The sequence below is a fragment of the Dreissena polymorpha genome, chromosome 4 (genome assembly GCF_020536995.1).
Source record: "Dreissena polymorpha isolate Duluth1 chromosome 4, UMN_Dpol_1.0, whole genome shotgun sequence".
Classification (NCBI taxonomy): domain Eukaryota; kingdom Metazoa; phylum Mollusca; class Bivalvia; order Myida; family Dreissenidae; genus Dreissena; species Dreissena polymorpha.
In genome coordinates this window covers 9,823,192-9,850,152 of record NC_068358.1, presented here as the reverse complement: position 1 = coordinate 9,850,152, position 26,961 = coordinate 9,823,192, and the positions used below count along the sequence as shown (strand labels likewise).

General features: G+C 34.5%; 1 protein-coding gene across 2 annotated transcripts; it reads left to right on the top strand.

Annotated features, from left to right (window-relative positions):
• The first annotated feature begins 7,733 nt into the window (after positions 1 to 7,733).
• Positions 7,734 to 26,477, top strand: LOC127878944 (E3 ubiquitin-protein ligase TRIM21-like). Of its 2 annotated transcripts, none has more exons than XM_052425512.1 (14): positions 7,734 to 7,886; positions 12,366 to 12,564; positions 13,927 to 13,989; positions 14,945 to 15,007; positions 16,299 to 16,342; positions 18,065 to 18,161; positions 18,508 to 18,616; positions 19,903 to 20,013; positions 22,369 to 22,464; positions 23,125 to 23,251; positions 24,141 to 24,245; positions 24,734 to 24,769; positions 25,006 to 25,048; positions 26,282 to 26,477. In XM_052425512.1, the coding sequence occupies exons 1-13, from the start codon at positions 7,854 to 7,856 to the stop codon at positions 25,027 to 25,029; spliced, it is 1,107 nt and encodes a 368-aa protein (XP_052281472.1). In that variant the 5' UTR covers positions 7,734 to 7,853; the 3' UTR covers positions 25,030 to 25,048; positions 26,282 to 26,477. The 2 variants fall into 2 exon arrangements, with proteins under 2 accessions (XP_052281472.1, XP_052281471.1); XM_052425511.1 differs by having other exon boundaries at positions 24,141 to 24,282.
• The last annotated feature ends 484 nt before the right edge of the window (positions 26,478 to 26,961 follow it).

The following is a 26,961-nucleotide window of genomic DNA, read 5'->3' as shown; positions in this document are numbered from 1 at the left end:
TGCCAATTTTCAGACCGATCTTTCACGTAGAAATGCTTGAAAATGCATTTTATTATAACGCCTGATAAGCCATGTGGCTTTCGCGTTCGGAGCTTTGATTTATAACGGGCGTTCAGGCGTAAAACGATTACCCTAAATAATTACAATCGGTCAAAATACTGGAATATTGTTACAAGCTATGTAGAAAAAGAAGTAAACAACTATTAAAACGTGTTCATGAGCTCTTTCAGCACAAATTGTTGCGATTTGAGATGCTCAAGACGAGTTTTTGTACATTTTTTTTCTTATTTTCCTCTGAAAACGTATTTTTTTCTTAAAATCTCACGATGCTCCTTAAATTCGTGAAACAAACGCATTTATTCCGTGAAATTTTCCAAAATGCATCATATCTCACTAAAAAAATGATGATTTTCTGTAAATACAGCTTCTTTGTGACTAGGCCTGGTTTTGCGTTAAGGTCATAATACACCAAATAGTTTCCCTATATAATTCAATGTAAAAGCGACAACTTTGAGCGAAAATAAATTCAACATTTTGCACATAGAGACCCCCATAACCATACCTTTTCTTAAAGGCCATTCTAAGCGGAATCGATTTATGCAATAAAAAAGATATGTCATGTACAATGCAAGAAAGAACTTGACACAAATCAAAATCGACTGTTTTTGCAACTTTTTTTTTCGGCCGTTTTTTAGTGGAATGTAACCTTTTCTAGTGCAATGGTTTACTATAGTCTTCAAGTGTATCATATTTCAGGGATTCAGTAGTGAACACCTATTCATGCCCTACCAGTATCTCCGCAAGATAACACCTGAATACTGGTAAAAAGTGTAAAACATGCCTTCCTGTCAACTATGATATTTTTTTAGAGAGTACAGCCCTACATGAAGCGATCATTTAGTGTATTGTAACCTACCACAATCTCCACGCAGAGTTGTCGTTCCTTGCTCTCACATACAACTCTGCAATCTCCACGCAGAGTTGTCGTTCCTTGCTCTCACATACAACTCTGCATAAGGCTCAGCACGCCATTTTGTCTACCAAATAGCTAAAACCGAACAAACGCATACAATGTATATTTGAGTGGATATTTAAGATCGCATGCATTTAATTAAGAAATATGACTTTTAAATGTACGATAAATCGTGCAAAAACTTGTGAGTTTTAATGCAACTCTTTGGAACTATTTTATTGCCCATTTACACAGATGTAATCATTCCACGCACTTCACAAATGTAAACAATTGTACATATTTTTTATTGAGTGACGTTAGGCATTGCTTCGACGTATTTATGTATGTCGGTTTCTTAACATAAAAAAAACATATCAATTTTATAATAATTAATTAAGACTGATATAAGATATCATGGTATGAGATGGTTTTCTTTAATGCAGTTAATGCAATGTTACCGTCGTGCAAGAGATTGTTTAGTATACTGTTACCTCACTGATGAACGCTTGGAATGATCATGACATGAATGAGACGCTGTCATAACAATAGTCCGTTCTGAGCCCAACACAGAGGTGAATGTAATGTGACCGTCGTGCAAGAGATTGACAACTCTGCGAATTGCTCAGTATGTCATATTGCCTATCAAATAGGTAAAACCGAACAAACGCATTCAATGTATATTTGAGTGGATATTTAAGATCGCATGCATTTAATTAAGAAATATGACTTTTAAATTTACGATAAATCGTGCAAAAACTTGCGAGTTTTAATGCAACTCTTTGGAACTATCGTATTGCCCATTTACGCAGATGTAATCATTCCACGCACTTCCCAAATGTAAACAATTGAACATAATTTTTATTGAGTGACGTTTTGAATTGCTTCGACGTCTGTATGTATGTTGGTTTCTTAACATCAAAAAAACATATCAATTTTATACGGGCAAAAGCCCGCGAAGCAGGCGTTGACCGTTCATTAATACGTATGGAAATTTAGACCATAAAATTACATAAGGATACCATATAAGGATGCGTCTCAAAAAAATTCACATGTAAATACATACTTCAGGAAAAATTATATCAATGACATCATATTTGTGTAGCGAATTGCACTTAATATTCTCGCATTATATGTTTTTCTTCGCAACCGTTCCAGAATTAAGTCATTACTCAATTATCTCCCCTGAATACTCATCTTCAGTCGAAGACTGGTTCACTACATATAGTGACAGTCTTTACCAAACACAATTTATGTGAACATAGCCCGTCTTAAATATATTGCCGAATGTCAGATTTCTGTCGAATTTATTTGCTTTGATCTTTTCGATATCTTATTGTTATTATTATCCTGACAAATCACAAACGCTTGTTAAAAAAATATTTGTTTTAAACATTATAGTTGGCATCTCTATTCTTCCAGTATTACGGGCAAAAGCCCGCAAAGCGGGCGTTGGCCGTTCATACATATGGAAATTTAGACCATAAAATTACATAAGAATACCATATAGGGATGCGTCTCAAAAAAATTTGCCACGCGACATATAATTTCGCGATGCTATTTATGACCTTGAACAAATCAAAAACACTTTGACATATGCTAAATCACATGTAAATACATACTTGAGGAAAAATTATATCAATGACATCATAATTGTGTAGCGAATTGCACTAAATATTCTCGCATTATTTGTTTTTCTTCGCAACCGTTCCAGAATTAAGTCATTACTCAATTATCTCCCCTGAATGCTCTTCTTCAGTGGGTATAAGCCGAAGACTGGTTCACTACATATAGTGACAGTCTTCACCAAACACAATTTATGTGAACATAACCCGTCTTTAATATATTGCCGAATCTCAGATTTCTGTCGAATTTTTTTGCTTTGATCTTTTCGATATCTTATTGTTATTATTATTCTGACAAATCACAAACGCTTGTTAAAAAATTATTTGTTTTAAACATTATAGTTGGCATCTCTATTCTTCCAGTATTCTCGCGGTATTTAAATAACGACACCCTACTGTTTATTTGTCAGAATTTGTGGCGCATTTTCCATTCGCTCTCAGAAAGAAGTTTTACGTGTAATCATGAGCATTATTCTGGTAAGTTGTCGTTGTTATCCACCAGAAACACATTTATTCACAAAATTTAAAGATATTCCGATCTACCTTTTTAGTATTTTAGCTTTAATTTTTAACGTATTTACACCTCGTCTGCTCGCACTTTACCGATATCCCGAAAGGTTACATGTCACTATAATTAGTTTAGGCCTAAAACCACAAAATCCGATACCTTTGGATGTTCGTACCACAGTCTTACGTAAAAAATCATCAAAAAACAAGACATTTAAAAAGTGTCTGCATTATTGATCAAATTTTAAGATATTTGTTGGTTTTCCGTTTTTAGAAGCTGTTCTGCCAAGTCGAGAACTGGGCATCATACAAGCTATTCTATCCAGCAAAACTGACAGTTTTGGTTTACAGAAATCAACAAAGGAGGGATTCCTGAACTATCAAAATTTCCAAGCTATACACACAGTTATTATCTGTGGTGATCTTTATTGGTTCTGTTGGTTTACTTGGATGGAACATGTGTGAACTTTTATAGAACTTTGAAAAGTCTATATATGTCTATCTATAAACAAAAATCAGCTATGGTATAATAAGATCAGATGTGCAAACAATGTCAAAGGGTTGTAAAATTAACAATTTGAAGGCAATTATGATGAAAAAAATATGAAAGTTCCCATGCACATTTTGTCTGTATATCGACAAGTGTCTGCCGATACTTGTGACTGTCAAACTAGTAATACAAAACTTACCACAAGTATGTAAAAGCAATACGTACATGTGATCATTTTTTCGTAAGATAGTGTAATTCTAAACAGTATCAAATAGCTTGTTTAGTAAATGCATAATGCAATTAATATGATTTCCGTTCTATTGTGTAATTAATAAATTGGTTGTAACTTGTTAATCCACGATAAATGTTTTATGGCTAGTACAAAACCTGCAATGTTAATTTTGTAAAAGGTAATACAATAACACCACTTTGTAATTTCATATACGTAAATATTCTTGAAATGCAGGTTGATGACAGTGTTTTAGTTTAACTTATTTTGTAACTATTATTTTATGTGCAAATAAATGATGTGAAGTGTTTTGTATCTCCACACAATACCACATACCTTTTTATATATGTACTGTGTTATGTGTTATTTGAATGTTTAAATTAAAAAAACATGGATGATATAACATGATGCATTCTAATATTTGCATTCAAATTGTAACTATAGAGCTAAGTGTATGCAGTTTAGACTGTGATTTTAGAAATGCTACAAAATGGCTAGTTTTTTAGTGGCGACAAAATTTAAACTATTCAACAATAGTTTGCGAAAGAAAATTCGAAACCTGCAAAATACCTGTATTTATTAAATATTTTAATTGCGAAACAAGTATGTTGTTATGCTGTTACACATAATTAAATATTGATAATAAATAAGAAGACAATTAGTGGTGTTAACGTTTCCCAACAGTAGAAATCATTCTTCTGATGAAGTCAGTGATATACAGACGAAAGCTCCAGGTATGGCTTTCAATACGTAGTGTGTGTTATTTGACAGTCTAAAACTTATTAGATTAAAAAAATCCTGTCAAATTTGTCAATCAAAATTGATTTGGCACATCACATGATTTTGATTATGTTAAATCAGTGTACTGTATGCTAAATGCAACTGCTTTAGCAAGCTGTCAAGTTGAATTGAGACATTTGATGAAACAACTGTTTCCTGGGTAGGACCAGTACTTAGTGTCTATATGACGTACCATGACGTCGAAAGTCTACAAGACCTACTAGGTAGAACGAGAAATGTACTTCGACGTACAATTTTCACCGACCCTTGAGTGTTAGCCAATCAGAAGACACCTTACGTTTGTTGCTTTTAGAGATATTTGACATTGAACATTATTATTATTATTATTTATACCGAATTATGCGACTATCGACCGCTTACTCATAGATATTGTGCGTATTTATTAAACATTATTATTATTATAATTTATACCAAATTATGCGACTATCGACCGCTAACTCATAGATATTGTGCGTATTTATTGACCTGGCGTGGCGGAATTAACCTCTGACTTATGCAAGTTATGGTTATCACAAAATACGACCACCGGGGAGGTTATAATACATTATTTATCCCGTTAATGCTTGGTCACTGTTTGTTTACCGTTGGGAATTTCCTACACAGTAATGCGCTTGACGGTCGTGATACTCCGTCCCGCATGATCAATAAATACTCCCAATATGCTGAATAATTTTAATTTTAAAAAGGTAACAATTGAATCTTCTTCAAATTTGTATATAATCTATTTCAATGCATTAAATACTTGAAACTTCTATGTGTTGTTTTTTTGCCATTCTGATATTTTTATTCATTTTGTCCTCAATTAAAAAAGAGATTTTAAACATTTATTATGAATAAATCTGAAGGAAAAGCGGCTAAAGAGACTAGTGTTTTGATTGGCTGTTCAGAAAATGTGTACGTAGAAGTACAAACATGTATGTCGAAGTACAAATTGTACTTTGACGTACAAATATATACTTCGAAGTGTATTTTATATGTATGTTGACGTACAATTATTGTACTTCGACGTACATTTCTCTTTTTAACTTGTAGGAATTTTGACTTTCAACCCAAATGGTACGCCATAGTATGTCTTTAGGGTTATCTAAAGAATGCTCCCACTTAAGGGATCAATACAGAGATCTCCCAGTGACTAAGCCAGTTAGCAGACACCCCATCCACTATACCACAGACACCGAACCAGCTATAAATTCCTTTGGCTAGAAAACAAAAAATATATAAGATGCTAGATCTTTAAGCTTGGAACATGTAACTCGTGTGAAGATTGATTTTTTTGGATGCATTACTTAATTATTGCAACAATTATAATATTTTGAACACAATCATGTTTATATATTTATTAAAAATACATTGTTATAAAAAAAACTTAAAAAGCTTTTGCCCGTAAATTAGTTAGCACCTATAATCATATTATCGCGGTATTTCAATAACGACACCCTACTGTTTATTTGTCAGAATTCGTGACGCATTTTCCATTCGCTCTCAGAAAGAAGTTGTACGTGTGATCATGAGCAATATTCTGGTAAGTTGTCGTTGTTATCCATTAGAAACACATTTATTCACAAAATTTAAAGATATTCCGATCTAACTTTTTAGTCGTTTAGCTTTAATTTTTAACGTATTTACACCTCGTCTGCTCGCACTTTACCGATATCCCGAAAGGTTAAATATCACTATAATAAGTTTAGGCCTAAAACCACAAAATCCGATACCTTTGGATTTTCTTAGCACAATTTAACGTAAAAAAAATCTTCCAGATTCGAAGTCAACAAAAAACAAGACATTTATAAATTGTCTGCATTATTGATCAGATTTTAAGATATTTGTTGGTTTTCCGTCTTTAGAAGCTGTTCTGCCAAGGCAAGAGCTGGGCATCACACAATCTAGACATTCTATCCAGCAAAACTGACAGTGTTGGTTTACAGAAATCAACAAAGGAGGGATTCCTGAACTATCAAAGTTTCCAAGCTTTACACACAGTTATTATCTGTGGTGATCTTTATTGGTTCTGTTGGTTTACTTGGATGGAACATGTGTGAACTTTTATAGAACTTTGAAAAGTCTATATCTGTCTATCTATAAACAAAAATCAGCTATGGTATAATAAGATCAGATGTGCAAACAATGTCAAAGGGTTGTTAAATTAACAATTTGAAGGCAATTATGCTGAAAAAATATGAAAGTTCCCATGCAAATTTAGTCTGTATATGGACAAGTGTCTGCCAATAAATGTCAAACTAGTAATACAAAACTTACCACAAGTATGTAAAAGCACTAAGTACCTGTTGTGATCATCTTTAGTAAGATAGTGTAATTCTAAACAGTATCAAATAGCTTGTTTAGTAAATGCATAATGCAATTAATATGATTTCCTTTATATTGTGTAATTAATAAATTGGTTGTTACTTGTTAATCAATGATAAATGTTTTATGGCTAGTACAAAACCAGAATTGTTAGTTTTGTAAAAGGTAATAAAATAACACCACTTTGTAATTTCATATATGTAAATATTTGTGTACTGTATGTTGATGACAGTGTTTTAGTATTACTTATTTTGTAACTATTATTGTATGTGCAAATAAATGATGTGAAGTGTTTTGTATCTCCACACAATACCAAATACCTTTTTATATATTTACTGTGTTATGTGTTATTTGAAAGTTTAAATAAAAAATATTGATGATATAACATGATGCATTCTAATATTTGCATTCAAATTGTAACTATAGAGCTAAGTGTATGCAGTTTAGACTGTGATTTAAGAATTGCTACAAAATGGCTAGTTTTTTAGTGGCGACAAAATTTAAACTATTCAACAATAGTTTGCGAAAGAAAATTAGAATCCTGCCAGATACCTGTCCATGTCCATATATTTATTAAAAATACATGGTTATCAAAACTTTTCAAAAAATTTGCCCGTAAATTAGGTAGCACCTATAATCATATTATTTTGAACACAATCATGTCCATATATTTATTAAAAATACATGATTATCAAAAAACTTAAAAAGCTTTTGCCCGTAAATTAGGTAGCACCTATAATCTTATTAACAATAGTCCATTCTGAGTCCAACACAGAGGTGAATGTAATGTAATCGTAATGCAAGAGATTGACATTACCATTGCGTAAATACTCTATTCTATATTTAGCAAAACTTAGGCAATGCTATTTTAAGAACTATATGCTATCGAACTTTTGCTTTGCAACAATCATAACAAGGAAGAGTGAACAACAACAACAGTGAATAAACATGGAAGAAAACGACTTACCTCTTCTTGTACCAGTAAGTAATTAGATTGAAATATATTTTTGTAAACATAGTTAAAATAAAGATTTGTTGAACCCGTTATAGAAATGAACCAACAAGGAGAACTAAGCGAGTAGAAAAGTCTGAGTTTCGGACATGTACAATTTTCGGATGCTATCTATTTAAAGAACGCCAGAGAAATGCGATTCCAGACTAAGAAATGTTACATACCTAGTATCAATAATTGCTCATTATACCGGTACTTTTATTTAAATACAACGTTTACAAACATATCCCTCCAATAGATTGAAGAAAATCCCTATCTAGGTGGTACCATCTCTTCCAACTTAAATAAGGATGCCCTGGGGGGGGGGGGGGGTAACTTCCCAAAGTTTAGGGTAGCCACCGTAGGGGTATCCCACTGAGACTTCCTAAAAGTTACCCATTTTTATACCGGAACTCTGATAAAGTAGACCCATTTTGATACAAGATTTTTGAAAAAGCATACCCATTTGTATACGATACCATTGAGAAAGTGGACCCATTTCAATACAATAAGTTTGAAAAAAAATGGACCCATTTAAATACTAGAATTTGATAAAGTGGACACATTTCATACTAGAATTTTCATCTCTTTCATATCAATACAGTATATGAATAAGCTATTATATCTTCCCCCGCTACAGTACTGAAATTTACTTTTTGATACCCATTTATATACAAGATTGACATTTATCATACCCATTTTGATACTGATGCTTTCAAATCTATATGCATTTATATACAAGCAAATTTCTGATATCAATACCCCCTGGGGGATGCCCACATCAGCAAACTATTGAAGAAAGCTAATTGAACACTTGGATTGATAAGTAGAAACCTTTAACACTGCCCAATCACCTGCAGTAAAACAGGGTAGCTAGCTCTAGTTAGATCCATCATTGTCGATTGAGTACAGCTCCATAATTTGGGACCTTAATCTTGACAAGCATTTGGACAAATTGAGAGGATACAGAGACAAGCAGCCAGGTTTATCTGAGGTGATTACTGTGAACTGGATTAAGGCTGTGGCACATTCATGCTAAATGAACTGGCACTTCAAAGTCTACTGGATAGACAAATCTGTAAGGTTGTCACATTACGCTCACCTTACGATACGATACGTATTGCGGTACAGTGTGTACGATACAATACGTATCGCGATACGTATCGTCAGATGGAAACAACATACAAACCATTTAAAACCATTTTTCAATTTTATTTAAAGACCTCTACATATGTGTCATACAATATACACAATACCATATAATGTCATGAAAGTACACGAATTGACAATTAGTTATTATTATTTACAAATCTAAAACTTTGATTAAATATGAAGACGAAATTATGAATATGTTTGAAACATACGGACTGCTTTAAGTTTCTTTTACTGCGATAGATTATTTAAGGTAACAATAAAACGTGTTTACTAACTAGTCATTTGGCTTGTGCCAATCTTTGCTTGTGCGGTAACAAAACTCCAAGCGCAATTCTTAGAACCAGTCAAATATTGCACCTTGTTTCGTGACGTAGAGGACACAGCACATTTTTGAGTGGTTGAAATTTAATTTTAATGGTTTCATAGAATTTGCGAAATTCTCAGCGGAATCACAAAATTACAGCTCCTGCTTAGGAAATTTGTAGCGACTAAAGTCTTGATATAAAGCAAATGTTTATACGAAATAAACGCCTACCACTTTCTTACTGATAACACAAAATTCTTTCATATTTTTTATTAGAAGCTCGCTGGAGATGATTTCAATTAAACTTCCGCCATTTTTGTGGGCGATTTACAGTTACTTCCCTTGAAATGCGTCATGGAAATTGACGAACCGTACCGTACGGACTCGGAGGCGTTTCGTGAACCGTACCGAGGGGAGACTATTACGATATACCGTCCCACGGAGTACCGTGACACCCTTACAAATCTGAACAAAGTATTGCCCTTAGCTTGTCATGACATATTAACGCCTGCAGCAAGAGTTAAACATAACTTTAAAGGGGCCTTTTCACAGATTGTGGCATGTTTTGAAGTTTGTCATTAAATGCTTTATTATTTTATATTGATAAATGTAAACATTGGATCTTAAAACCTCCAGTAAAAAATCAAGAATAAAATTAAAAAAAGGAAAAAAAAGTTGACCGCATCAGGGCTCGAACCAGTGACCCCCGGAGTCCTGGAGTGAAAACTAATTAGACCGCTCGGCCATCCTGCCAAGTATGTCTGAAAGACGTATTTTATACTTTATATAAGCAATCTTCGTAGTTTAACAAAATTTAACGACAACAATAGAACTCTCCAAATTATTTAATCGTTTCGCGTTGCAACGCTTTATAATTTTCAGGTTTTTAAATCGTCAAAAGATGTATATAATGGCTATATTAGACCATGGTAAATGTTCAGTACTACTGTTTCCTCACAAATATCATAACTTAAACGAAAATTTTCGAATCTAAAACAACTTTTTTCAATTTTGTCAATTTACCAAAACGTGAAAAGATCCCTTTTAAACCTTAAATTTTTAGTTACTAGATCTATCAATTCTCTAACATTCCAGACAACCAGCTCACTAAGTTAACAATTTACTGATAAATATAAAAACTCATCTTTCCTTAGAACTGTATCCTACTGGAAAAACACTGTCTTAGTGAAAACAGTGTATATGCAGCCTCTCTTCTTCTGTGTCATATGCCCTACGAGGCATGCAGTATATTTTTTTCAGTTCTACATGCTCCCAAGAATAACATCAAGGGGCTTTTCAAAGTATATTAAAGGCAACAAAAGTTGCACATGATGGGAATTGTGGTTGTCTTTAAAATAGTACAGCATTAGGGAAGAATTTTTTTTTAAGTAAATATCAGGATATTAACTTCAATTTGTTTGCTTCTAGATCAAACCAAGGTCTGTTTTATGAGTGTAATACAAAGCAATATTTCAAGAGTACCATATTAAATAACAGCAGTTGAATCAATTATATATCGTATCTATTGTGTATAATTATATACTATAAGTGTTATAGATGAAATACATTTAATTCCATATACAGTCAGTCAACCAGTTTAGATTCACTTGGCAAAAAACGTTAATTCTTTTGACCACAATAATTTCTTTCGGGATTAAGTGTCAATATGAGAAGATGTAAAAGTAAAGGGTAAAATTTATTATGCCCCCAGATCGAAAGATCGGGGGTATATTGTTTTTGGCCTGTCTGTCATTGTATGTGTCCGTGTGTGTGTGTGCGTCCCAAAACTTTAACCAAAACTTTAACCTTCCTCATAACTTTTGCAATATTGAACATAGCAACTTGATATTTGGCATGCATGTGTATCTCATGGAGCTGCACATTTTGAGTGGTGAAAGGTCAAGGTCATCCTCCAAGGTCAAAGGTAAAAAAAACACATCAAAAACTTTAACCATAACTTTAACCTTCTTCATAACTTTTGCAATATTGAATGTAGCAACTTGATATTTGGCATGCATGTGTATCTCATGGAGCTGCACATTTTGAGAAGTGAAAGGTCAAGGTCAACCTTCAAGGTCAAAGGTAAAAAAAAATCAAAGCGGCGCATTAAGGGGCATTGTGTTTATTACAAACACATCTCTTGTTTTGTATGTTAACAGGTTAAGCCAGGCGGAATATGCAGTTTTTTGTCAACAATAGCCAATTTAAGTTCACCCTTCGGAAAATTATTAAAAATCATCCAACTTGCAGAATCAGTATTTCAAAACATTGTCTTGGCATTTGTTTTCAATCAGAAAAAAGTTTATTTGAAAATAATAAAGCCTTCTATATCCATATGCACATTTCAAAACATTACTCATTCAATCAGTTCCGGTTAACTTTTTGCCGCATTTATCCCCCCTGTAAGCATAATACAAAAGCTTTCTTGCTTAAACTTTGTTTATTTATTCCTTTACCTAATGTATACCTTAGTTACTTATCATTTTGTTTTTATTGGTACATTATGGAAAATTAAATACAAATTAATCGGAACTGCTGATTATCCGGAACTGGTTGACAAACTGTATTACTGTATTTGATTACTGTCGATAAAGAAGTGCCTTCTTCTGTAGTCCCCGGATGCTGTTCTGTATGTACAGCAAGAAAGTTTCTTCTATTTATTGTTAGTTCCTTTTTTGCTCTTAGTGAGAAAAGGGTTTTACTTCAGGGCTACACAATTATAAACATTTAACAGTTTAACAGCATTATATGACTTGTGAAAGCAATGTCTGCAAAATTCTTGTCAGTCCTGGAATAAAGGCAGTAAAACTGCAAGGTCTTGAAAAAATTACCATAGCTAGTCCTCCAGGTTAGTAAAACATATGGGTACATGTACTTATTTGTAGTTTTAAATGGAATTTGTAATAGTAATTAGATTACCAGACTTTATGGTCAGCAGATAGATTTCAAACTTTGTCAGAAACTAATCGTGAAGTCACTTGTTATTGGAGGAATACAATTTCTATTGCAGCTGACTGCTTTGACAGACTACCTGCAGTGTTCCATATGTATGTGCAGCCTGGACAAGACTACCATCACAGTCTGTGGACATCGCTACTGCGAGAAGTGTATCAGCGAATGGGTGGGGCGCCAGCACACGTGTCCATGTTGTAACCATCCACTGATCCTCTCACAGCTCTTTAAAGACCATCAGTTTGATAGTCTAATTAGTAGGTTACAAGTAATCATGCATACATGTACAGATTTGTTTGGATTTTGTGTTGTGGTTTTTTCTTCTAGATTTTTAGCTCACCTATGCATGAATTGCTCACTGTGATCTTTTTTGGTTTTTAGCACACTTGAGGTCTAATTTTTCATCCAAACTTAATGAAACTTGGTCACAATGTTCACCCTTACAATATCTATGTGTACTTTTTCTCTGTGTCATGTGTGTTCAGGAATTAGTTCACTATGTCAAATCATCAATAAACCTTGTTACCAATTTAGAAGCCATTTTTTTCTATTTTTATGAAACATGGTCAGAATGTTTATCTGGACAATAACTAGAACGAATCTGAGTCATGTGCGTCCAAAAACTAGGTCACAAGGTAAAATCTTAGGAAATCTTGTTACCACTCAAGAGGCCATATGTATATAGTACAGTAAGTAATGACTCAATCTTGCTGATTTTTTTCAGATTGTTTATCTTAACAAAATATGGACGCTGAATTCAATTTTGGTCATTGGCATGGAAAAATTAGGTCATCAGGTTGAACAAAACTTGGTAGATGGTCTGGTGGCCACATTTGTGTCTCTTTCTTGACAAAACTTTGTTAGAATGTAAGAATATCTTGACACAATATCTATTTTGATTTGCAACCTTTATGTCTTTAATACATCAAAAATGTATTTATCCCCACGCTTTTTGAAAAGCGTGGGGATATTGCGGTTATCTCCGCCTTCTGTCCGGTTGTCTGTCCGCCGTCCTGGCCACTATCTCCTCCTACACTATTAGCACTAGAACCGTGAAACTTACACACATAGTAGCTATGAGCATATGTGCGACCCTGCACTATTTGGAATTTTGATCCGACCCCTGGATCAAAAGTTATGGGGGTCGGGGTTGGGCCGGGTAAGAGATTTTCACTTATTTTTTTAGGTTATTTTACATTAACTTCTTCATATCTACACCGATTTACTTCAAATTGATACTGAACCTCTCTTATGACAATATGGTCAATCTCAACTATGCATTGCCCCATTACCAACCCTGGGGCGCCCCACCCACATAAACCACACCCACCCAAAATTGCCTTTTACTATAATTTCTTCCTTTCTACACCGATTCACTTCTTGTTGATTGATACTGAACTTCTATAATGACAATATGACAATACGGTTAATCTCAATTATGCATGGCTTAATTACCAACCCTGGGGCGCCCCTGGGTCAAACATGCGGCGTTGGGATACGCGTCGGCCTCTGCCGCGCCATTTCTATTTTATATTGAAAACATAATGGTTACATCAAGAAGTACAATTTATATTAAAAATGTTTATTGTTGGTTTATTTTGTTTTATTTTTATTTTTAGGTGCAATAGAATCTGAGAAAAGCAAAGCAGAAACCCAGTATTTTGAAAATCTCATCCAATCTGGTTTGTGGCTTGTTTTGACCTTATTTATACATTTAATATAACTTGTATATGCCTGTTTAAAAATGTAGCTTATGGGCACACCCATGATGGGCAGCATCAAGGAGGCCAAGGTCTGCTATATAACGCATTAGACAGTTTAAATTGCATCATCATGAAAGTTAGTGTTTAATGGCACAACATCTTAGCCTTGTGTGATAACCAGTGTGATAGCTTGAAGTACTTCTGAGTTGTTGCCAGTGTATTATCAAAAAATGGCAAAATTAAAATTGTCAGCTCTTTAACTCAAAACAGTTTAAATCAAACCATCATGGTGATGATCTTGGATATATTTGATTAAAGACTGTGGACTCAATCTTTAATTAAACATTTAAATTTGTTTGTGTGCAGACACACATAAATGAATGAAAATAATTTTTTGACAAAAAATATTGCAGCGTTTTTTGGGGGGAACTATTTTGGGAATTGGCCTTAGCCCTTTGCATTGGAAAAAGTCGCGCCCTTTTAAAATTGGGAAATCAGTTTTGTTGATTTTTTTGCTAACATTTTTTTTTGAGGCTCCATTGGAAATGGGTTTTCCTACAGGACCCAAATTTGAACAAAAAAAAAACGCTATTGATTTCACAACAGTTTAAATGTTTTATCTAGAACTTGATAAATATAACCTAGACCTTTACACGGGATAATTTTTACAAAAACGCAATTGTGTTTTTATATATCATTGATTTCTTGTTAGTTTTGATTACATAACAGTTTGCTACAAGCAAAAATACATGAATTTTACATGCTTTAGGTATACATATAAAAAAAATCATTCAAGAAAAGTTGGGTTAACCTAAGACAGGGTGGGGGAATCACTTGTGTACAACTTTTACAATGTAGATTGTTTAGCTTCTGCATTTTGAATAAAGTTATTTTTTACAACTTTAACTTTGTTTGATGCAATTGACTGTTGCAGCTACCAGTGAAAATTCCAAATCCAGTGAACAAAACATGTCACCAGTTGAGCTTGTCTTGAAAAGTAAGTTCCATTTTGTATCAGTTAACAAAACATGCCACCAATTAAGCTGGACTTGAAAAGTAAGTTCAATGTTGTAGTTCACTTTGATATTTGAGGAGTTATTCTCAGAAATATACTTTTTTGATTGAACAATGTCATATCAATTACTTTATGACCTTTCAGTGTAATAAATAGAGGATATTTAATTGTTTAGTTAGATTATCCTTTGTAATTTATGAGTGATTAAAGAAATTATTATTTTTATTATAGTGGTGCTGTGAAAATATATATTAAAGTCATTATAAGATTGAAATTGATATTCCATTAAAACCAAAACATTTTACCCCCAAAGTCTGCTGCGTTCCCCCATTATTATTACATGTATTCCCCACCAAAGGCGGAGGTATATAAAATTCGCATTGTCCGTCATTCTGTTTGGGGGGGGGGATATCAATTCAGCAATTTGCTTCTTATGAAAAAACGTGATGGGCAAAGAGGATGGCTGTTTTCATGATTTCATCCAAGAAAACAATGTTTGCTTAATTACTCAAAGATTTTAATTTTGATCATCGGGAAGCTTTGTAATCATGTTTTTATTAAAAATTCTCAGCCAAGTTTGAAAACCAGCCAGAATGAATTAAGCGCTAGTGAATTACAGTCATTTGATTATTGTAAAACAGTTTAATTTACCTGGTCTTCTCTCTTACTTTGATCATTTGATCATAATGAATCTTGTTAGTAATATTTTTGGGCATATGATCTCCTCTAAGTATGATAACCAGCCAAACCAGCCACAATACTTGAATCTCTTATGAATAATATCCCTTGAATTATCCTGAAAAAGTCACATTTATGTTGTCTGCTCTCTAATAGATATTTTTGTTCAATAATGTATTTGCAGTAACCAATCATAATGATACTTTTGATAAAGAAAGCTTAAATGGAAACCTATCATGGAATTGTATTTGTGGCTAGTTGAGTCAAGGTTCACTGTTACTTAAAAAAAGTTACAGTTAAAGAACTGGACGTTTGTATGTAGTATTGCATTCAAATTGTGTGTATATGTAGTTTATATTGATACCTAGATTGTGATTTCATATGAAGCTGTTCCGGTCAAGGTCAAAGTCAGTCTGTGGTGCACAACACCCATAACTTACTCTGTTGGTGTTTCTGTAAGATGGAAACGTTTCTTGTGAATATCTGCTTTTATATAAGTTTAAAGAAATAAAGGTAATCACAATTAGAATGTAGACCAGCTATATGCTATCCATTTGAATCTCTCCAGTTTTAAATGTTTATACTTGTATTGCAGAACACCTAAAAAAGGGGCTTATAGAGCATGAATCGTATCTGCAAGTAAGTAATTTTGAGACACTGTTTTTATTAGCACATTGTATGTCGTCATGTTTTAGTCTTGCTTCATTTCAAAAGTATATTTAATTATGAGAGTATATACAAATTATTTAATCTCTGAAATACTTTCACAGAAACATCTGACCTGATTTAAAAATAATTCTGCACAAATAATTCTTTATTGGTCTTTATTGTGATTGTGAATTGACATATGTCTGTAAGCTATTTCTTTTTTACATATTTTTAAATACCATTGTGAAAAATCCACATTTAAGCGCTATGACATTGGCAGTTCTTGCATAACTAAGTGAGTGACACAATGCTTTTATGGCCCCCATTGATTTCAATGGATCATAGAACATGTCTGGAAAGTATTATAATAAATGCATGTTTTTGAAGCAAAGTAAGCAGTTTTTAGCTCGACTATTATATATGTATAATATATATAGTGGAGCTATCCTACTCACCCCGGCTTCTGCATCTGCGTTAGCATGCAAATGTTAAAGTTTTCGTACTACCCAAATTGTTTTCTTTGTCCCTTGACATATTGCTTTCATATTTTGCATACTTGTTTACTATCATGACTCCAACCTATAAACAAGAGCAGACAACTCTATCAAGCATTTTGTCATAATTATGGTCCCTTTTCCGCTTAGAATATGCAACAAATGTTAAAGTTTGCGTACTACCCCAAGTATTTTCAATGTCCCTTGACATATTGCTTTCATATTTTGCATACTTGTTAACCATCATGACCCCAACCTATAAACAAGAGCAGACAACTGCATCAAGCATTTTAGTTTAAACCTATTTATTTTAGCTCGATTGCATCGAAAGCCTAAGGATAAATGCTCTCGAGTCCGTTTCCTGGGCCTAGAACCAGTACTTAGTGTCTTTGGGGGAGATCTAAAGAACGCTCCCACGGTGGGGATCGAACCCGTGACCTCCCGGTCGCTAGGCGGACACCATATCCATTACACCACGGCGACCATCAAGCATTTTGACAGAATTATTGCCCCTTTTATACTTAGAATATGCATATTATTGATACATCTATGTTATTGTTTGCGTACAACCCCAAATATTTCCTATATCCTTTGACATATTGCTTTTATATTTTTCATACTTGTTAACCAACATGACCCCAACCTATAAACAAGAGCACACCACTGTATCAAGCATTTTGACATACTTATGGCCCCTTTTACACTTAGATAATTGAACATTTTGCTTAAATTGCCATAACTTCTTTATTTGTGATCACATTTTATTATTACTTTCACAAAACAACACTTGTCTGAATACCACAATGGAATCCACCCAAACAAAACTCCATGCCCCAACCCAGAATCCCTGCCCCCCCCCCCCACCCCAGCCCCCCCCCAAAAATATTTTTTATTTTTGAAATATCATCTTATAAATGACCACACCCCACATTATACCCCCCTATCACCCCGACCCCCCCCCCCAATATTTTTTTTACCTTTTTTTTTTTTGAAAGATCGTCTAATAAATGACCACACCCCTACCCCCCTCTCAACCCCCCTACCCCCCCCCCCCCCCAAAAAAAAAATTTTTTTTTTTTTTCCTTTTTTTATTTTTGAAAGATTGTCTAATAAATTATTGAATATGAACAATTTCCCCATGATGGCTTATGTTATACTGTCAAGCACTCGAATAGTTGAGCGCGCTGTCCTCTGACAGCTCTTGTTTTCACCATTTTAGACCCTCAAGAAATCTCTTCACACCAAGATGAACGTTCTTGAAACCTCCACAGAGAGAGCTGTGGCAGACTTGCAATCTCATGGACTATCTCAGAATGGTAGTATTTAGTATTTTAACACAGCACCCACATTTATTAAAATAACATATCATTATTTGTTCGAACAAAACAAAATATATGGAATTAAAATTAAAGTATTGTTATTTTAAGGAATACGTTATGCATCAGAAGGAAGCAATATTCCCTCAGTCTGCCGGTGGGTTGTTTGTTTTGCTTTAGTGGATTTCTTGGATAGGTTGGTGCATCCATCAAAACACATTTGTATCGACTCAAAAATATCTGGAAAGATTTTAATATATCTTCGGATGAATGAATCTAACTGCAATGCAGATTGTACTTGTTGCCTAATACAATAGAATTGCTCTACATATTGTTCTTTTCACAGAGGTCTTACAGCAAACTCAGGATCTGTATAGGGCCTTGGAGCGACAGAAACTGGAGATGACCAATGAACTCGAGTCTTGTGTTGCTATGGTTGCAGAGGCATATGACAGGTTAGCAAAGTGTTCCATGTTCATGCGCCCCTGTTACGAAGTACAGGTGGGTAAATTGTCTGTCTGTCCATTTACAAACTTGTCTGAAGGCGTTTTCTTTTAGTTATCAAAATCAAATATTCAAATTTACATTCATTTTCATGCCCCCCTTTGAAAAAGAGGGGGTATATTGTTTTGCACATGTCGGTCGGTCTGTTGGTCGGTCCGTCCGTCGGTCCGTCCACCAGATGGTTTCGTTACAGTCCATTTATTTTTATGCCCCCCTTCGAAGAAGACGGGGTATATTGCTTTGCACATGTTGGTCGGTCTGTCAGTTGGTCGGTCCGTCCACCAGGTGGTTTCCGGATGATAACTCAAGAATGCTTGGGCCTAGGATCATGAAACTTCATAGGTAGATTGATCATGACTCGCAGATGACCCCTTTTGATATTGAGGTCACTTGGTCAAAGGTCAAGGTCACGGTGACCTGGAATAGTAAAATGTTTTCCGGATGATAACTCAAGAACGCATACGCCTAGGATTATGAAACTTCAAAGGTAGATTGATCATGACTCGCAGATGGCCCCTATTGATTTTGAGGTCACTATGTCAAAGGTCAAGGTCACGGTGACCCGAAGTAGTAAAATGGTTTCCGGATGATACCTCAGAATGCATACGCCTAGGATCATGAAACTTCATCGTTAGATAGATCATGACTCGCAGATGACCCCTATTGATTTTGAGGTCACTAGGTCAAAGGTCGAGGTCACGGTGACCCGAAATAGTAAAATGGTTTCCGGATGATAACTCAAGAACGCATACACCTAGGATCATGAAACTTCATAGGTAGATTGATCATGACTCACAGATGACTCCTATTGATTTTGAGGTCACTAGGTCAAAGGTCAAGGTCACAGTGACCCGAAAAAGTAAAATGGTTTCCAGCTGATAACTCAAGAATGCATACGCCTAGGATCATGAAACTCCATCGTTAGATAGATCATGACCTGCAGATGACCCCTATTGATTTTGAGGTTACTAGGTCAAAGGTCAAGGTCACGGTGACCCAAAATAGTAAAATGGTTATTGGATGATAACTCAAGAACGCATACGCCTAGGATCATGAAACTTCATAGGTAGATTGATCATGACATGGCCTTTTAATTAATTCAGTTTTCACTTAATCTTCACAAAAATATGGCTTTGTATGATTTGTATGATTCAAAGGTTCTTTTTTACTTTGAGTGTATATTTCTGTCCACGAGCATGACACTCGATTATGACTATTGTCAATCTCTTGTGTGTAGGTATCTCAATACCCACATTCCTAGACTAGACGTGCTCCCAGTGAAGGCCACAGTGGTTCTAGCTGGCAAGAACATCAGTATACCTGACATCACTTTCCAGGCCACAGATAGGTATAGTCATTTTTATGATCAAACTTGTCTTCTGTTGATTTGGTTGTGAACTTGTAAAGTGTTTATGTAACTTTACCTGTGAAATGTGTTGTTGATTTTAGCTTGCCTTAGCACAGTGTTATCACCAATTGTCTGCCATGGGTCACATGAGTGACTTGTCAACATTTACCTTGTAAACACTTAAAAGGCTGCATTTACTGCTAAGACTTCATTAGTAACAACATTTTTCCCAATTACACAATTTCGGAATTCAAGACTGGGTCAGATGGTGTTAAAAACAGAGCTAACCTTGTCAAATTAAAGAGAAAGCTTTTGAACATTCTAGATGCCCGATGTATTGCCAAATTTTCATAAAACTTGGATAAAACATTTGACCTTATTAAATCTCATCCAAGTGTAAAACAGGGTCCCATGGGGTGAAAATTATGTCACTTGTTCAAATTCATTAAAAAGCTTATTAGTGGCCACATGTATTGCCCAATATATATTGAACTTGTTCAGAACTTTTATCCAAATGATGAATTGGCTGAGTTGGAAACTGAGTCATGTGGGGTCAAAAAAGAGGTCACAAGGTCAAATTAAATAAAAACGTTGAGACTTTGAGATTGTGTACAAGATTATTATTTTTTTATAGTACCTAAAGACCTTGTTTTTGACCTCACATTACCCAATGGCTAACTCATCCCCGATGTCATAAGGAGAAAAGTTCTTAGTTTGTGGCCTCTGGACTTTGAACTAGGCAAAAATGTTGTTGGAAAAATTGTGTTAACAAGCTTTTTGCTGGTATCTAAACTGGAAATTATGTTTAGACTGTTAATTGTGAAACCTTTTGAACATTGTTCCTTGGGGTGTCAGTTGAATGCCTATTTACCTCTTGCTTGCTATTACAGTGTATGCATAGTAATTATTACTTATAATAACACATTCAACAAAAAAAGCATCAACAGAAAAACTATTATTTGGGACCATATGTCAATATTCTAATTTACATTTTTAGCTCATCTATTTTTTGAAAAAAAATTATGAGCTATTGTAATCACCTTGGTGTCGGCGTTGGCGTCCGGATAAGTTTTGCGTTTAGGTCCACTTTTCTCCACTTTTCTCATAAAGTATCTATGCTATTGCATTCAAACTTGGTACACTTACTTACTATCATGAGGGGACTGGGCAGGCAAACTAAAATAACTCTGACTGGCATTTTGACAGAATTATGTGCCCTTTTTATACTAAGAAAATTGAAAATTTTGGTTAAGTTTTGTGTTTAGGTCCATTTTATTCCTTAAGTATCAAAGCTATTGCTTTCATACTTGCAACACTTACTAACTATCATAAGGGGACTGTGCAGGTAAAGTTATGTAACTCTGACTGGCATTTTGACAGAATTATGTGCCCTTTTTATACTTAGAAAATTGAAAATTTGGTTAAGTTTTGTGTTTAGGTCCACTTTATTTACTAAAGTATCAAAGCTATTGCTTTTATACTTGCAACACTTACTAACTATCATAAGGGGACTGCACAGGCAAAGTAATGTAACTCTGACTGGCATTTTGACGGAATTATGGGCCCTTCATACTTAGAAAATTGAAAATTTGGTTAAGTTTTTTGTTTTGGTCCACTTTACCCCTAAAGTATCATAGATATTGCTTTCATACTTGGAACACTCGCAAACTATCATAAGGGGACAGTAAAGGACAAGTTGCATAACTCTGGTTGTCATTTTTACGGACTTATGGCCCTTTTTTGACTTAGTAACTTTGAATATTATGGTAACATTTTGTGTTTAGATCCACTTTACTTCTAAAGTATCAAGGCTATTGCTTTCAAACTTCAAATACTTTCATGCTATCATGAGGGTACTGTACCTGGCAAGTTGAATTTTACCTTGACCTTTGAATGACCTTGACTCTCAAGGTCAAATTATTAAATTTTGCTAAAATTGCCACAACTTCTTTATTTTATATTTATGATTAGATTTGATTGATACTTCGAAAAAACAACACTTACCTGACATACCACAATAGACTCAACCCAAACCATCCCCCACGCTCCCCCCCCCCCTCATTTTTTTTTTTTTTTAACGATCATCTAATAAATGACCACCACACCCTCACACTATACCCCGCCCCAACCCCTCCCCCCCACCCGCACAATTATTATTATTTTTTTGAAACATATTTTTTTTCATTTTTGGAAGATAATGTAATAAATGACCACACATCCATACTATACACCCTCTCCACTCCACCCCTCCCTCCTTTGTGATTGAAATTGAGATAGGTCCCTTCACCTTTAAAAAGAAAAATAGATGAGCAGTCTGCACCCGCAAGGCGGTGCTCTTGTTTTATGTGTTTTCAGTTTGCTTGAAGTGCGGACCAGTGTAGAGTCGGCAATGATCAAACGACACAACCCTGTACATTCCTGGGAACCATCCACAAAATACTACCTGTTTGGGTAGGCTATAGTGCACTATATGCGGTGCATGTTATTTTATATTACTTTTTTCTCACGGTAAAATTTCTTGTTAGTATCTCTCCATACGTTAAAAAAGCTGAGATGTTGAAACATAATAAATATTATCAGGCTGGAATTTTTAATAAACAGTATGTTGGGGGCCTTAAAATAATAACTCCTATAGTTTTTTATATAAATCTGGAAATACTCAGTGAATTGTATGTAACAAATCAATGTTGATTTATAAAATTATTCATTTAAAGCCGTACTTTACAAAAAATCTTTTGCTAAAGCTTAAACCTTTTGTAAATTACTAAGTTTACTTTGATTCTGTAATTTCATGGTATTGATTACTATTAGAATGATTACTTTGAAACATTATTTGAATCATGAAAGTGTTTTTTTCAGCAAGAAGTGTAAGTTGTAGACAAGTGTGTATATATTTATTGAAGATTTGGTATAAGCTAAATGAGCTCTTTATTGCAAAGTAACTTTTTATTTTCAGATTATTGACACAAGTTTAATTTCTATGATGAAAATTGATCTTCCCTTTAGTTGCACTTTCACTTTTTGCTGAAAACCTTAAAACGCAACTATCTTAGTTTCTCTTGTCACTCATATGTACTATACATATTATGACCCTGCTTCCAATTCTTTAAGTCCTTTTGCCAAGTGCAGTGAGCTGGAGATGAGGACTGTGATTCACAACTTCCACATGGATGGCAACCTGCCGGATGATGTACAGTTCCTTACAGAGGGGGCAAAACTGGGACTGCAGTATAACATGGTATGCATAATAAAGGGAAAGATTTAGAATCACAAAAGGTACATGACACTTCTAAAAAGGATCAAGAAAGAATTTGAGCCTTTGTTAGTGGCATGGTCTAATGATGTATAATTCTACATCTAAAGTATTTATTATCCTTACAGATTGGATGTTCAGTGCATGTTGCAAAAATATGTGAAATGTGAAAAGATGTTCTCATTTTCGTTTTGACCAACCTAGAGAGAAATGTTTGTGTTTAGGGGGGCGGGAGGGGGTGGGGGGTGCCAAAAATAAGTAGAGCACAGCACCCTGCTATTGCATTCTAGATCTTTGCCTATGACAGGTCATTGTAGTAGAAATGGGAGCTTGTGATTAAGGCATGAACTGGTAATTGTCTTATGTGAGGGCACTGAGTACAGGGCCTGAAGTATAATATGGTATGTAACATGTGAGTGCTCCGAATGGTCATTGTCTTAAGAGATGGGGGAACTGGGCCTTTTCCATAACATGATATGTATGACTGTATTAATATATATAAACTTTAATAGAAAAACAAATTTAAATTCTTTGATACCTCAAATCCAAGTGTTTTGGTATTAGGTTGGTAACATCATGTTCTGGTCTTCTATTCAATGTATTCAAAGCTTGACTATAGCTCAAAAGTGGTCCCGTCCTGCTGATAACTTAGTTTAATTATTTTAAAAACTGATACAATTTACTTCCTTCTTGATCTCTCTTGTATGTAAACATTGTTTGGACTGATTTTGTCAAAATTAGTTGTAGTTCAGTTTTGAATTTGCGTATCGACAGCTACATACTTGGGGGTCATGTCGGTGAAATATGTGTGTTTCATTTTAATGCAATCGTTATCAAGCATTCAAGGTCAATAAAGTATCATAAACACTTGCAGCGACCAGGAAGTGTGATACTGATATTAGACGGTGTTAAACTGGAGAGTGACCTGCCAAAGAAGTGCTTTGTTGACATCTATAAGAAGAGTGATACACAGCAGAAAGTGGACTATTTCTCATGTAATCAGTGCAACTTCAAATGTATGTATAGAATTGAAAACTGCCATGAATTCTTTGTTACTTGAAATTCTGTCCAAAATGTAGTATGGTTCCATATTTGTGGGAAAAGTGTTCTTAATTATGTTGTCATATGTTTAACATGTTTTTCATTTCAATTTGTTGTAAATTGTACACCTATTAACAATAAACCAATGTTCATTAATGCATTCATTTACTTGAAATCTTATTCAGATTTCAGCTTTGGTATTCCTCTTGAAAAGCAGTAACTCCAATTGATGTATATTGCTATGAATGACTTTCTGTAATGATAAAGTTAGCTATCAGTACAAAAAATGTTAAGACACAAAGACCATAAACAACATCCACACAGATTACAATTACACATGTCTACACATAAGTACTGTGTATTTTGTGAATTTATACACAAGCATTGGTTTGCTCGTTAATGATTTCTATTTTATTTTTAACACAGGGATTTGCAGATCCTGTATGGAAGTGTGCCATCTTGGTATGTTAGTTTTTTGTACAATCAAGCTCAATTTAATTAAATCGATAATTTTACTCAATTACATAAGCATTCTTAAAATAATCACTGTTGATTCGTTCATTGTCTCCATTTTTTAGCAATATCATGAATTTAATCAGAGTTTCATATATCTGAGTTTTTTATCTTGTGTGCAAATGTAGGGTTTCTTGAAAAGCTTCTTTTGGTTGGAATGATTTAAATCTAATTAACTTTTTCAGGTCATGAGGTCACTCCGTATATAATACAGCATCAGCCAAACTGGTAGGAATGCGTGACAATCTCTTTACAGTTAAAAGCTTGCATTTAATGATAAATCTAGCCAAATGGTACTGTTAAAGCTACTGAGTAAGGTACTCCTTAATTCTTAAATTATTGTGTATATATTATATGTCAAAACTACCCAAAGAATATTTTTACAGATTTTGAATAATTACATGTTAATATGATATAATGTACGGTGCCATCTTTATATATTGTACGATTCCATCTATGCATAGCAACTTACCTTTTTATACGCCCGTTTTAAAAAAACGGGACGTATTATAGTTTCACCTTGGCAGCGGGCTGGCGGGCGGTGTCTACAGCAGTGTCCGCTCTCTAATTCAAATAGTTTTCATCCGATCTTCACCAAACTTGGTCAGAAGTTTTATCTAGACAATATCTAGGTCAGGTTCGAATATGGGTTATGCCGGGTCAAAAACTAGGTCACAGGGTCACTTAGTGCATTTCAAGCATTTAGCATGGTGTCTGCTCTCTAATTGAAGTAGTTTTTATCCGATCTTCACCAAACTTGGTCAGAAGTTGTATCTGGACAATATCTAGGTCAAGATCGAATATGGGTCATGCTGGGTCAAAAACTAGGTCACGGGGTCACTAAGTGCATTTCAAGCATTTAGCATGGTGTCCGCTCTGTAATAGAAGTAGTTTTCATCAGATAATCACCATACTTGGTCAGAAGTTGTATCTAGGCAATATCTAGGTCAAGTTTGAATATGGGTCATGCAGGTTCAAAAACTAGGTCACAGGGTCACTTAGTGCATTTCAAGCATTTAGCCTGGTGTCCGCTCTCTAATTGAAGTAGTTTTTCATCAGATCTTCACCAAATTTGGTCAGAAGTTGTGTCTAGACAATATCTAGGTCAAGTTCAAATATGGGTCATGTTGGGTCAAAAACTAGATCACGAGGTCACTTAGTGCATTTCAAGCATTTAGCATGGTTGGTCAGAAGTTGTGTCTAGATGATATGTAGGTCAAGTTCAAATATGGGTCATGGTAAAGTTATCAAGTTGTCCAAAACCTTCAAACGGACATATCTTGTGACAGTTTGGCACTCTTGTTTCAAAATAATTTACTTGTGTTATTTTATAATCAATCACATCAAATTGCAACTTCTCCAAATTTATATTGATGTTCACTCTTATAATCTTATACAGAGCCCAGTGGTTATTTCCAGGTACATTTCTAGGTATATTGCATAATGATATGATTATTTTAGGGCCTGCTGCTACTGTCCAAAGAAAAAATGCTGCAAGATTCAGTTGGAAGGTTGATAAAGAGAAATAACGTGGACCCAAACATTCTTCTTGAGCGATCTCAACTATTCTGTCACCATGACCACATTGGGTACACACTTTGGAGATGAACATAACTGCTTATTCATCAAATCCGGCAAATAAGAAATTTCAAATTCATTCGACGTTATGGTGACTTGCACATTTAGTTGAAGAGTCTCATGCACATATCGGAGGAAAATGTGTTTTCCATCATACAAATTACATAAGCACACAAGTAAGTTGACAAACGACTTTGACGCATTCAGAAGATCATGCGCCTATTGTCGGGTCATTTATCTGTCAAGGAGTTATGGCCCTTATGTTCTTATTCCCAAAATTAAAACCAACGGGTCTGTATTTGCTCAGAATTGTCTTATCGTGTTAACTTTGATTAGAGATGACAACATCAGGTGCAACTTCACCAATTCTATGAAATCTCAACATGTATTTTTCAGAGGAAAACTTAATTTAAGTGACACTGTTAGATAATATATACAAATTCATGTTTCAGATACACTATTGCACAGATTTTGAGACAATAAAATGCATTTTTATATTTGTTGAATTCTACCTTAAACATTACGATACACCGTGATGTGTGTGTTCATTTCCAATCCAGCCC

Excerpts from the sequence above, each read along its gene's own strand:
- LOC127878944 (XM_052425511.1), top strand. The coding sequence starts at position 7,854 with ATGGAAGAAAACGACTTACCTCTTCTTGTACCA. Across the intron at positions 18,162-18,507 it reads TCATGGACTATCTCAGAATG|AGGTCTTACAGCAAACTCAG; the intron begins GTAGTATTTAGT and ends TTCTTTTCACAG. Across the intron at positions 25,049-26,281 it reads ATACAGCATCAGCCAAACTG|GGCCTGCTGCTACTGTCCAA; the intron begins GTAGGAATGCGT and ends TGATTATTTTAG.